Source organism: Megalops cyprinoides, chromosome 2 (genome assembly GCF_013368585.1).
Source record: "Megalops cyprinoides isolate fMegCyp1 chromosome 2, fMegCyp1.pri, whole genome shotgun sequence".
Taxonomy (NCBI): Eukaryota; Metazoa; Chordata; class Actinopteri; order Elopiformes; family Megalopidae; genus Megalops; species Megalops cyprinoides.
In genome coordinates this window covers 69,847,993-69,859,807 of record NC_050584.1, presented here as the reverse complement: position 1 = coordinate 69,859,807, position 11,815 = coordinate 69,847,993, and the positions used below count along the sequence as shown (strand labels likewise).

The window sequence follows — 11,815 nt, the reverse complement described above, 5'->3', positions numbered from 1 at the left end:
CACAGATGATATCCTGACATGTGGGGAAAACGGGGCAGCTTGACGTGACTCAGCATGGCGTGACTCAGCTTGACGTGACTCAGCATGGCGTGACTCAGCGGTGCTGCTGTGACTCCAGCAGGCCAGCGTAACACTGAATGGAGAGTGTTCCTTCACTCAGCCAGAGGTCCTGCCTGCGAGTCAGCGCAGCCAGAATACAGCCCGAGTCATCACAGACATGCCCAGCCCACAGAAAACAGCCAATGTTAGGTGAAAATTAGGCTTGATTGGGAGCCTGGAGAGTGTTAGAGGAGTTAGAATTGCTGTGATCGGTGCCTTCCCTGCGACCTTCACCATTCTGCAGAGTGTCCTCAGTCCTCAGCACTGTGGAGCCCTTGGAGGCAAGTCCCACTTCTGTCCCAAAGATGACCTGCAGTCTCTATGTGGTAAGTCTCTCCTGTAAATCGCAGGCTAATCAAGCACAAACTCAGCTGCTAACAAGTACATGTTACAGCCTCTGTCTCCCCCTGGCAAGGTCTCTGTTCCATTTCAGATAGGCTTCCCGAGATGGAGGCCAGAGTGCCATTCCATAGGACTGGCCCTGGCCCAAAAGATGATGCATCAGCTAAACTCTTTCTTTGGCTTGAGGCCTGTACTTGGCCCACATTCTCTGTGAGGTGAGGTTACCCTCGAATTCATCAAATGTCTCCTGATGCTCATGAACCCTTGAAAACTCATCATCTTTTGCTAGGAGATTCTGGGACTTGGTGGTGTCAGCAAATTGAGGGAGGAATTTTCGCCAAACATTGGCTCTTTTCTGTGGGCTGGGCATGTCTGTGATGACTCGGGCTGTATTCTGGCTGCGCTGACTCGCAGGCAGGACCTCTGGCTGAGTGAAGGAGCACTCTCCATTCAGCGTTACGCTGGCCTGCTGGAGTCACAGCAGCACTGCTGAGTCACGCCATGCTGAGTCACGTCATGCTGAGTCACGTCAAGCTGAGTCACGCCATGCTGAGTCCCGTCAAGCTGCCCCGTTTTCCCCACATGTCAGGACATCATCTGTGAGGGGTATCACCCCACTCAGTCCGCCCTCCAGCTAAGACATGCACCCCTGGAAGAGCTCTGGTCCCAGGTCAAAAGGTAAGACACTGAAATAAAACTGCCCAAAAAGGCATGCCAAATGTAGTGAGCTCTCTGCACTCACATGCTAGGAGTATCTGCCAAAAACCAGAACACACCTCTAGCTTTGCAAAGAGCTGTGTACCCTTCAGAGGACCTTGTGACTCTTCCACTGAAGGTAATATAGGTCTTCCTCTGCAGGCTGCCTCAGCCACTTTGGTAAGATCAACACAAATCCGTTTTACCACTGGATTTAAGGAGCACCAGCAGTGACCCCTCCTCTCCTGTGTTCTTTCCAGCTCTTCCTGTCCATGAACAGAATTGGGACACAGGGAGGGATGGTGAGAGCAGAGGCCTCTGTCCCTGGCCTCAGTGACACTCAGTGAACACAGTGCACATTTTGTTTTCAGTTATATTTAATTAACCCCCCACCCACCCCCAAGTGTGCTGGTATTGGGGGTGCATGTCCAAAGCATGGATCACATTTCCCAATTCATACACACACAAACAAATCCACTCCCATCAGCTTAATCCTTCATGAGAAATAATCCACACAAACACAAGTAAATGTCTTGTGTAAAGCCTGGTTTATTTTACTCATTACATTACATTACATGCATTTCAAAAGCTCTTCTCCATGATCTAACAAACCTTGGAAGACAAATTCATAATACAACACAAAAAATTAATTTCAAATGCAAGTAGCAGCAGGTGTTGGGGGTGGGGATAGAAGTGGAACTGAGATACAGTCTGTAGAGGTGGGTCTTTCGTCTGCATCAGAAGATGGCCAGTGATCCTGCTGTCCTGACCCCTGTGGGTAGTTCATTCCACCAAGGAGGGACCAGTACAGACAGGGCTCCTGTTCAGACATGTACTCATCCATTTCATTTGCACAATCCTCCAGCAGTTTCTGTTTTCTGTCTCAGTTTTTGTGTTAGTTGTGTATCTGAGCCACAGTGTCAACTTCTGGGTGAATCAAGGCAACAGGACCCAAACCCCGAGTGTCAGCAGATCAGACTGGCTTTGTGCTGCTTGTGCTAAGTTCCTACAAGTGTTTCCCTCCAGCCCCAAGAAGCTCAAATGACGTAACATTTAAAAATGTCACTACTTTCTCCCCACGATATCTGAATGGTGAGGTTCAGCACTGTAAGTATGGCTACATTACCAATCACAAACACAGCGAGTTGCATTCTCTGCTCTCTGGTTTGCTCATCTGTCCAACTACTGGGCAGTGCTTCCTGCTGTGAGAAGGGGCTGTCCCACATTTGTAGAAAACAGATGAGATTGCAGGCGGAGTCCATCTGATGTCATTTTCTTTTTTCCCCTCTCACCTCACTAGGACCAGACTTTCTCAAAAATAATACTGTGCCTCCTACCACATTAGGAACAGTGGTTAGGGGGCTCCCTTGTATGGGTTTGCTGGTGTTGTGTCATGTATGCTTTACATCCAAACTGCTTCCCACACTAAGAGCAATCATAGGAGCTATCTCCTGTATGAGTTTGCTGGTGCTGTATTAGAAGGATTTCCTGAACGAAACTCTTCCCACACTGGGAGCAGGGGTATGGACGCTCTCCTGTATGAGTTCGTTGGTGGTGTCGTCTCATATTACCTAAATGACGAAAAAACTTCCCACACTGGGAGCACTGGTATGGACGCTCTCCTGTATGAGTTCGTTGGTGGTGTCGTCTCATATTACCTAAATGACGAAAACTCTTCCCACACTGGGAGCACTGGTATGGGTGCTCTCCTGTATGAATTTTCTGATGTTGTGTCAGATTACCTGAATTACGAAAACTCTTCCCACACTGGGAGCAGAGGTATGGGCGCTCCCCTGTATGAGTTCGCTGGTGCTGTATTAGAGTAAATGACTGACTGAAGCTCTTCCCACACTGCGAGCAGCGGTATGGCCGCTCCCCTGTATGAGTTCGCTGGTGCCGTATTAGACCATCTGACTGAATGAAGCTCTTCCCACACTGGGAGCAGTGGTATGGGCGCTCTCCTGTATGAATTCTCTGGTGTTGTCTCAGATTACCTGAAATACAGAAACTCTTCCCACACTGGGAGCATTGGTATGGTCGCTCCCCTGTATGAGTTCTCTGATGAATTTTCAAGTCTGTTGCAGTTCTAAATCTCTTTGAACACTGGGAACACTCGTATGGGCGCTCTTCTGTATCAATTTGCTGGTGTTTTTTCAGAAGACTTGATTGAGTGAAACTTTTTCCATACTGGGAGCAGTGGTATGCATATTCCCCTGTATGGGTTCTTTGGTGTCGTCTCAGGGCTGATTGATATCTGAAACTCCTCCCACACTGGGGGCATGTGTGGGCCCCTGGGGTGCCTGTGTGGGACTGTGTCGGGGTGGGGAGTGTCTTACGGGGTGTGGGGTTCTGTGGGGTGCTGCTGGGAGGCAGTGGGTTCTCTGCTCCATTTCCTCCAGATCCCAGAATCCTGCTGTACTCCTCTGGGTGAACCTTCTCAATGTGCTGCTGAAGGTTCACTTCTTCCATGTGAGTGAATGGGCACTGAGAGCAGGCAAAGACCTGAGACGCCACCTCAGCTGTCTGCCCTGAAGAGACAGAAGACAGGGGATACACAGATGCCCAGATGATTTGGTGTATACAAGAAACAGTGAGAGAACATACAAATGCATGCATCAGAAAGAAATAAATATATGTGAAGGCAGGTATTAGGAGAGTCAAAATGCAGAGAGCTGCTGTCTGCCTGAGGCATTAGGGAATGCATGGAGCTCTTCAGAACAGCACTGCACATCAGACTGGAAACTGCTTTACATCATCAACACTGAGTGAAAAATTAATCACGTATTCTTGTCACCTGTTTCTCCTTTCCTGGGAGAGATGACAGAGGATCTAAAGGGGTTTCCAGCAAAGATCCTGTAAAAGGCAAAACGGCTCATTATTTATTTAAGACTGATTGCAATGAAGGAGAAGAATTTTTAAAATCAGTTCATGTCTGTTGTCACTCTTACTCTGGCTCTGATGAATCTGGGGGCTGTTTCAGTGGGATCTTGGAGCTGCCAATCATCTCCCTCTTCTGGATCATGAACTGTCCGTTCTGCCTCAGTGAGCCCTCTTCCATCACTGGCATAAACTCATCCCGTTTCCATGGAGATCTCACTCCCTGGTCCCCATTAAAGGCCACAGGATGAGAAAGTGATGATACAGGAACTGACATCTCTGTGATCTCAAGTCGGCGAATCAGTACTCTTGGCTGTTTGAGAAGACAGGAAGTGACCTGAGGTGAAAGGCCCTCCCCTTCCTGTTGGCTGCAGTCTGATTTTCCTTCATTCTTCAGCTCTCTGTCAGTTTGGAGGGCTGGATCACTTTCATCTCTCTCCCTCTGTTCATCTCTCTCCCTCTGTTCATCTCTCTCTTTTTCCCATTCTCTCCAAAGACTCTTGTCCTCTTCATCTTTCACACCATCCTCCTTCTCCATCTCCTTACTGTCCCCACCTTCTTCCTCTTCCTCCTCCTTTATGTTGGATAGCATGTCTATCTCCTCCCTGCTCATCCCATATCCAGTCTTCCTCTTCATCCTCTCCTCTATGTCTTCACTTCTGTTTAGACCTGATCCCAGCTCCACTACTGTGTAATCTCTGCTGTCCATCACAGATTCTGTCATCTCTTCACCTGAAGAGGTGGTTCTTAACTTTTTGGAGCCATATGCAGGTTCTGATTGGTTATCACATAAAATCAGTTCAGCTGAATCATCAATTTTTCCAAAAGGTGGGAGGGAAAGTGAGGACAGGATACAGTTGTCTATGGAGGGAGGAGTCACTGAGAGAGAGAGCAAGCAAGAATGAATAGATAGATCTTGTTTAGATAGATTAAGTGAGAGAAGAACAGATCCAGAAATAAAATGAAAAGGAATCGTTTTAAATAATCCTGTCACTGCTTTTCAAGTTGACCTTAAATTGCTCACAACTTAAATAATATGTAATCATCCAACATAGTTCTTATTTCTGCCTTCAGAAATAAGATAAAAACCACAATCAAACATATATTCATGCTTTGGCGTGTTGTAGCATCTTCACAGTTAAGAGTGTGCTGTAAAAGGTGGTTTATATGCATCCTCTAACAGAGGCCTACCATTCCTGTCCAAGTGTCCAACACATCTGTAGTGCTGGAGTAGGACCTTAAGCTGCTGTGGGTCAGAGGCAGACTGCACACACTCCTCCAGGACAGTGGGGGCAGCAATGAGCCAGGACACAGTCTGAGGGAGAGAGAAGTGTTACCTCTGTCATTAACAGGAGCACTACTTTGCAGTTTGTTTTTTCATATGTTTACATTATTTTCCATCTACCCCAGCTATCTACATACCATCTCAGAACATCAGAATGTATTGAAAGCTAGATGTAAATGATTCTAATAGGAATTTACAACAGAAATGATGGTATAGCATAGTGGTAAGGAGCAGGACTCAACTGAATGGCTGCCGGTTCGACCTTGTGGGTTAAGTAACTTCCTAAGGTAATTGTGGGTCAAGTACTTTTCCCAAGGTTACAACCCACAAGTGTGTACTACATACTACCCCCTAAAAGAAGTTCTCATGTCTCAAAACTGTCCACACTAAACTATAAAATCAAATAAAAAAGACCATAATGTAATGGTTTAACGCACTCTATCAGCTAGATTGTACCCTGCGTGGCTAACCACTGAAACCTGGTCACCAAGTGCTTCTAATATTGTTGATTCACTATGGTTTGTTCTTGTGTTGTACTCTACCTCACTTGTAAGTCACGATTGATAAAAGCATCTGCCAAATGAGTAAATGTAAGTGTAGGTGTAAATTGCAGGACTTATCGACTACAGGCCTGTTGCACTCACCTCTGTAGACATGAAGTCATTTGAGAGGTTGGTGCTGGCCCACCTGAAAGACATCACAGACCTCCTGCTGGACCTCCTACAATTTGCATACCGGCCAAACAGGCCTGTAGATGATGCAGTCAAGATGGCATTAAACCACATTCTCCAACACATTCTCTACCCAGCGACCTACGCAAGGATCTTGTTCGTGGACTTGGGCTGGGTGTTCAACACCACCATACCAGAACTACTCCAATCAAAACTTTCCCAACTCACTGTGCCTGCCCCCACCTGTAAGTGGACTACCAACTTCCTCACAGACAGGAAGCAGCAAGTGAGGGTGGGGAAATTCACATCCATCACCCAGACAATCAGCACTGGTGCCCCACAGGGTTGTGTGCTGTCCCCACTGCTCTTCTCCCTTTACACTAACGACTGCACCTCCAGGGACCCCTTGGTCAAACTCTTCAAGAACAGTCATCTGTCTCATCCAAGACGGTGATGAGTCTGCATACAGGAGGCTGGCCCTCTGGTGCAGCCATAACAATTTAGAGCTGAATATGCTCAAGACAGTGGAGATGATGGTGGACTTCAGGAGAAGCCCCCATATGAAGACTTTCCTGGGAACTATAATCTCCAAAGACCTAAAGTGGAAGACCAACACTGCCTCCAAAAAAAGACCCATCAGAGGATATTCTTCCTTCACCAGCTGAAGAAGCTCAGCCTGCCAAAGGACTTGCTGGTTCAGTTCTACACAGCAATCATCATGTCCGTCCTCACCACCTGTGTAATGATCTGCTTTGGCTTTGCCACCAAACAAGACATTAAACTACAGCACACCATCAGGACTTCAGAAAAGATCGTTGGAGTTAACCTGCCCACACGGAGATCTTTTCAGTACCAGAGGCAGGAAACAGGCAGGCAAAATTATTGCTGTCCCCTCACATGCTGGCCATCACATATTCGAACTCGGCGCTTCAGATCACTACCCACCAAAACAAGCCGACACTGTAACAGCTTCTTACACGTCATCACACTCGAACTGTTAAACTAGCGATGTGTCAACAGTACCTCTCTTTCTGTGTCTTCACAGCACAATAGTTGCATAACTAACAGTTGTACAGATACACACCCTGCACTCATGTACATTTTAACTCATGACATTGTGCAGAAGCTGTTCACTTGATATACCTTGAACTTGATCCTTCCTTATTCCATGTATGTAGTTGTTAGTTGCATCACTACTCTTCATTGGTGTTGATGTTTTTATCCCTGAGAAAGGTACTGCTTTGTTTTCTCCCAATCCCTGGACCAGCCACAACCAAGATTTGCTGAACTCATATATATCTATAATTGAAAATCATACTCTACAACAGCGGTCCCCAACCACTGGGCCGCGGACCGGTACCGAGCCACAGCACATTCACTACCGGGCTGCACAGAAAGGATAAATATATATATATATTTTTTTAATTGGTGAAATAAAATAATAGCCTAATAATATTAAAATAATTAAAATAATAATAAAATAATAATTATATACAATTATAGGATATTCGTGCAGTAATTACATTGAACCTGGTGCAGTCTGTTGGTCCTTTTCTCACCACTGTAATATCTCGGTCATGCACCCACAACAGTTTACAGATTTTGAACTTGAATAATGCTCATGCCGCGAGTTCATCACTTACTACGGTCTGCGTGAGCTGTGTTGCCCGCAAACTCTGTACTAGCTAGCCAGCTAACATGAATAAAAAAATTAAAATCAAGGCTGAAAATCCTGAGAGCCACAAAAGCACTGAAAACATCCATTTCCAACATCCTGTTTCCGCAATGACAGCAACAAAAACGAAATTACGGAGTAGACTGGACATAAGGAACACAGTTTGGGTGTCTCTGTCTCCCATCACACCTTGTATATGGAAACAAGCTCAGGCTACTGATTCAATGACATGGTGAATTGCAATGTTTTTATTATATGTTCAGCAGAGAAAAATATGCACTTTTTGTTTTATAATATCATCACGTTAGACTTACTTAAACTAAATTGTTATGAAAAAGCAGCTATACTAAACTGACAGGCCTAATCGATATTCCGGTCATCTCGTCGCTGCTCTACAATAATCTCTAGAATTCAGTCCTCTTTTCCTTCCAAACGCTCCCTTCTGGTTGCACTCTGACTTTTATCACATCCTCCTTGGCTAAACAAACAAAATCATGATGGCGAAACTGGACATTTGGGCTGCAACTTGGAGGCGGCCATGAAATGGAGCTCTCCCTCAATGACTGAGTAATTTACTGAATTTTACCATTAGAGGACAAAGAGTAAAGTATGTTACAAGCTTAGTCAGGATCAGTGGACCCATGGAGAGGTGAGCTGGCATCTCCAGCAGGTCCAGGTGTGATGCAGTGGGGTTTTGTCTCCTTACCTGTTTGAGGTCTGGTACTGGAAGCAGCTGCTCCAGTCTGGAGAGGAACTCCCACACCAGCATCTGCAGAGCTGAGTCATAACTGGGACCCAGCTGCAAGGAGAGAGGGAGAGAGAGAGAGATAGAGAGAGAGAGACAGAGGGAGAGGGAGAGGGAGAGGGAGAAAGAATGACCCTTTAATAATGAGATAATGTTTACTACCAGAACTCTGCAGTGAAACCTGCCCCACTTTACATGGACTTGAGTGTCAGACCTGGAGGAAGTGCTCTCTCTCAGCTGGGTCTTTCAGCAGGGTTTGGACCAGCTCCACAAAATCAGCTTCTGACACCTCCACCTTCACATCAGAGCTCTGCAACATAGCACAGCGGTCACACACATAGCTAACACACTGTACAGTGTAGGGGTCCTTCTGGGTCATCAGCCTGCCAGTTACATATTCTGGATTTCCCACAGTATCAGTCTCGGTTCCAGAGACACTGATAATGGGCCAGTAACACCTCCCCTTCCTCCCATTCCTGCCCCTGTAGTGGTCAGGCTGTGTGCTGGAGGAACCATCGATGGCTACCAACTCTGTGTCAACATACTGGACCATTGGCTCATTCCATCTCAAATCAACCAATGCCAATGCTCTTTGCTCTCAGATTTACTACAAAAAGTAGTACAATATTATTCGTACATCAATCATATGAACACACCCGAAGTTTAGGTTGTGGATTACAACTGTTGTTTGAGATTTTACCATTTTAAATTTATTGCTAAAAACACAATAGATTCTATAATAGAACCTATAATAAGGTTCTCTCTAAAATATCGTGTCCTGGAGAGAGGCAACTAACTCATTGTTGTATATTACAAAGGTGGTTTGTTACTGGTATTGAAAAAAATAACAAGCTCTGAAGTTGGGATGTTGACTATCTTTACAAAAGGCAACAAAGTGCATGAAAATGCTGAACGCTATAAATAGTGGGGTTAATTACTTCATATTTTGGAGCATAATTATGTGTTTATCACCAGCCTTTTTGTATTCTATGTATTTTTATATTGCACTACAGGACCCTCTTGAAAACGAGATGCCGCATCTTAAGGGTCTTTATCCTTTTAATTTATAATAATACTATCTCTATCTATCTATAGAAATACTTTCTATATTTTCAGATCCTGATATCCGGTATGTTCAAATGGGGTGTGAGATAACAGCCCCTGCCCTGACTGTAACCTGGGGGGCAGCAGCACCGCTGTTATGCTAAACGCCTCTGACCCCTCCAGAATGCATCATTCTGTCTCATCACTGCCATTATTTAAACGTGCACTTTTCACACCTTAAATTACAAAGTGCTTCAGCCCCCTTCTCTCACCCTCGCTCGCAGGGCCAGAATCAGGTAGCTGCTCTGTCTGTAACTCAGCAGCTCTGGGACTGCCTCTGTCACCAAAGTCACAAACTCCTCCAGTTTCCCATAATGCATCATGTCTCGCTGCTGCACCACTTGCCACATGGCTGCAGAGAACAGTCGTAGAGGGGGAACCAAAAGGCGCAGGGAGGAGAGAGGAAGAGAGGGATCTGCAACAGAGAGAACATAAGGAATCTACACACAAACAGGAGCACCTCTGACACATCTAAAGCAGCACTGACTTCAGTTACCAGCATTTGGTCCTGGTTCCACAGTCTACTGTTTACCAAGGTTTTGTTAAGTTTGGCCTTCAAGGGGTTTGGTCCATATTGCAACAAACTGCAGGTACATGAATTCTTGTTTTTAACATTTCGTGTTGTTTTGTTTACCCATAACCTGAGATAAAACTCCAAACTGCTTTAAACCAAGATGAATCAATATCAATCGATTAATAAAATGGTATAGTACTACAGAGTTTTACACTCTTCCTCTGCTGCAGACTGAACGCACAAAACTTTCAGCTAAAATGCGTTTGCTACACAGTTACACGGCAAATGGCTTGCAGACAAATACGTCTTCTGCCTTATTTCATAGAGACTGCACTCCCCGTATGCAGAGGGGAATGCTGCGAGTGTGTTAAAGCGCATTAATGCTAAAGCTATGCTAAGGCAGCGGCTGGATGAATTAGGCAGAGGTTTTTAAATCTCCCTCCCACAAGATCACGCAGGATGCGGTGATGATGCCGGTCTGACAAAGCCCTTCCAACGACGATAAAATGTACCCCTGTTTCCCTTCCCTGGTGAACTTCGTCTTTCCATCGCTACAGCTCCTCCAACAGCTTAATTACAGACCGGTAGACCAGCTATATTTTCAGAGCAACTGCTGTAACATTGGCTGCCAACGCGTATAAACACCATAAACTCGTACACTTTAAAACTAAAACCTGTATCTAAACCACCGTCAGAAACCGCTTCAGCGAGAAGGCAGTGACGTGTTACCGGTTCCCGATTCATTCACTCAGATTTACTTCCGGGTCACGATCGTTTGAGAAACATGTCAAAATGAAAGTTTTAATATAGTTATTCATTTAAGTTTAAAATTCTTATCACAAAACGTATCATAAATTTAACGTACTTGTAGTACTCATGTATATGCCAAAAAGATATTACATTGCGTCATTTAGCAAACGCATTTACCCAGAGCGATTCCAAATGAGTACTATGAATATACGTTGTGTCTGTGTGTGTAAGTGAAACTGAGACATTGAGAGCTCTTCAGAAAATATCTCTGTCTTACTGGAACACAAGGATGTGAATTCACAATGTGAATGAAACACATATTTTGAGAAAAAAAGAACCCTACACTGGGGTAATCCTGGCTGAAGTTTGAATTAATGCGAATATATATCTCTGTGTGTCTCTGTCTTATCAGAATCAGACTTTATTGGCCAAACATGTTTTTGCATATGCAAGGAATTTGACTCTGGCTAGTAGTCCGCTTACAGGTGGGACAGGCACAGTGAGCTGGGAAAGTTTGGAGTGCAGTAGTTCTGGTATGATGGTGTTGAATGCCGAGCCCAATGCAAACTGCATATGCACAGTATGAAACCAGATGGGCTGCAGTAAAATCTCAGCAACACTTTGTAAGACAAAACTGTCAGCTTAAAGCCATTAGTTATACATACGGTGTACTCACACCCTCACCACTAAACTCAGACAGCTTCACTGATGGAAGGAGAAGGCCTACAGGAGTGGGGACAGGACTTTGCAGGCAAGGAACACACTAGCAAAGGAAATCAGGGTGGCCAAAAGGGCAGACTCTGAAAAGGCTGAAAACAGAGTATTAGCCAACAACCCCGCATCACTATGGAAAGGACATTCCCAGAATCTTTCAGCATCAAAAGATCAGGAACGCAGCAGAACCCAGATGGAGTTTCACCCTCCTGACCTACTGGCTCCTGTCTTCTCCAAGATCTGGGCCGCAGTGTAGCATAGTGCTAAGGACTCGGACTTGTAAACGAAAGGTTGCCGGTTCGGCCTTATCGGTTAAGTAGCTTCCTGAGGTAATTGTGGGTTT

At 45.2% G+C, this 11,815-nt stretch overlaps 2 protein-coding genes across 2 annotated transcripts; both read right to left on the bottom strand.

Annotated features, from left to right (window-relative positions):
• Window positions 1-2,390: 2,390 nt before the first annotated feature.
• Window positions 2,391-3,616, bottom strand: LOC118773791 (zinc finger protein 79-like). Its single transcript, XM_036522883.1, has one exon. It carries the CDS (start codon window positions 3,604-3,606, stop codon window positions 2,563-2,565), a length of 1,044 nt encoding a protein of 347 aa, XP_036378776.1. The 5' UTR covers window positions 3,607-3,616; the 3' UTR covers window positions 2,391-2,562.
• Window positions 3,617-3,652: 36 nt separating this feature from the next.
• LOC118772373 lies at window positions 3,653-10,711 on the bottom strand. Its single transcript, XM_036520635.1, has 8 exons — window positions 9,991-10,711; window positions 9,707-9,909; window positions 8,605-8,700; window positions 8,352-8,444; window positions 5,206-5,329; window positions 4,537-4,893; window positions 4,086-4,197; window positions 3,653-3,665 (listed from the first exon to the last, which is right to left on the bottom strand). Exons 2-8 carry the CDS (start codon window positions 9,842-9,844, stop codon window positions 3,653-3,655), a joined length of 933 nt encoding a protein of 310 aa, XP_036376528.1. The 5' UTR covers window positions 9,845-9,909; window positions 9,991-10,711.
• Between the last annotated feature and the right edge of the window lie 1,104 nt (window positions 10,712-11,815).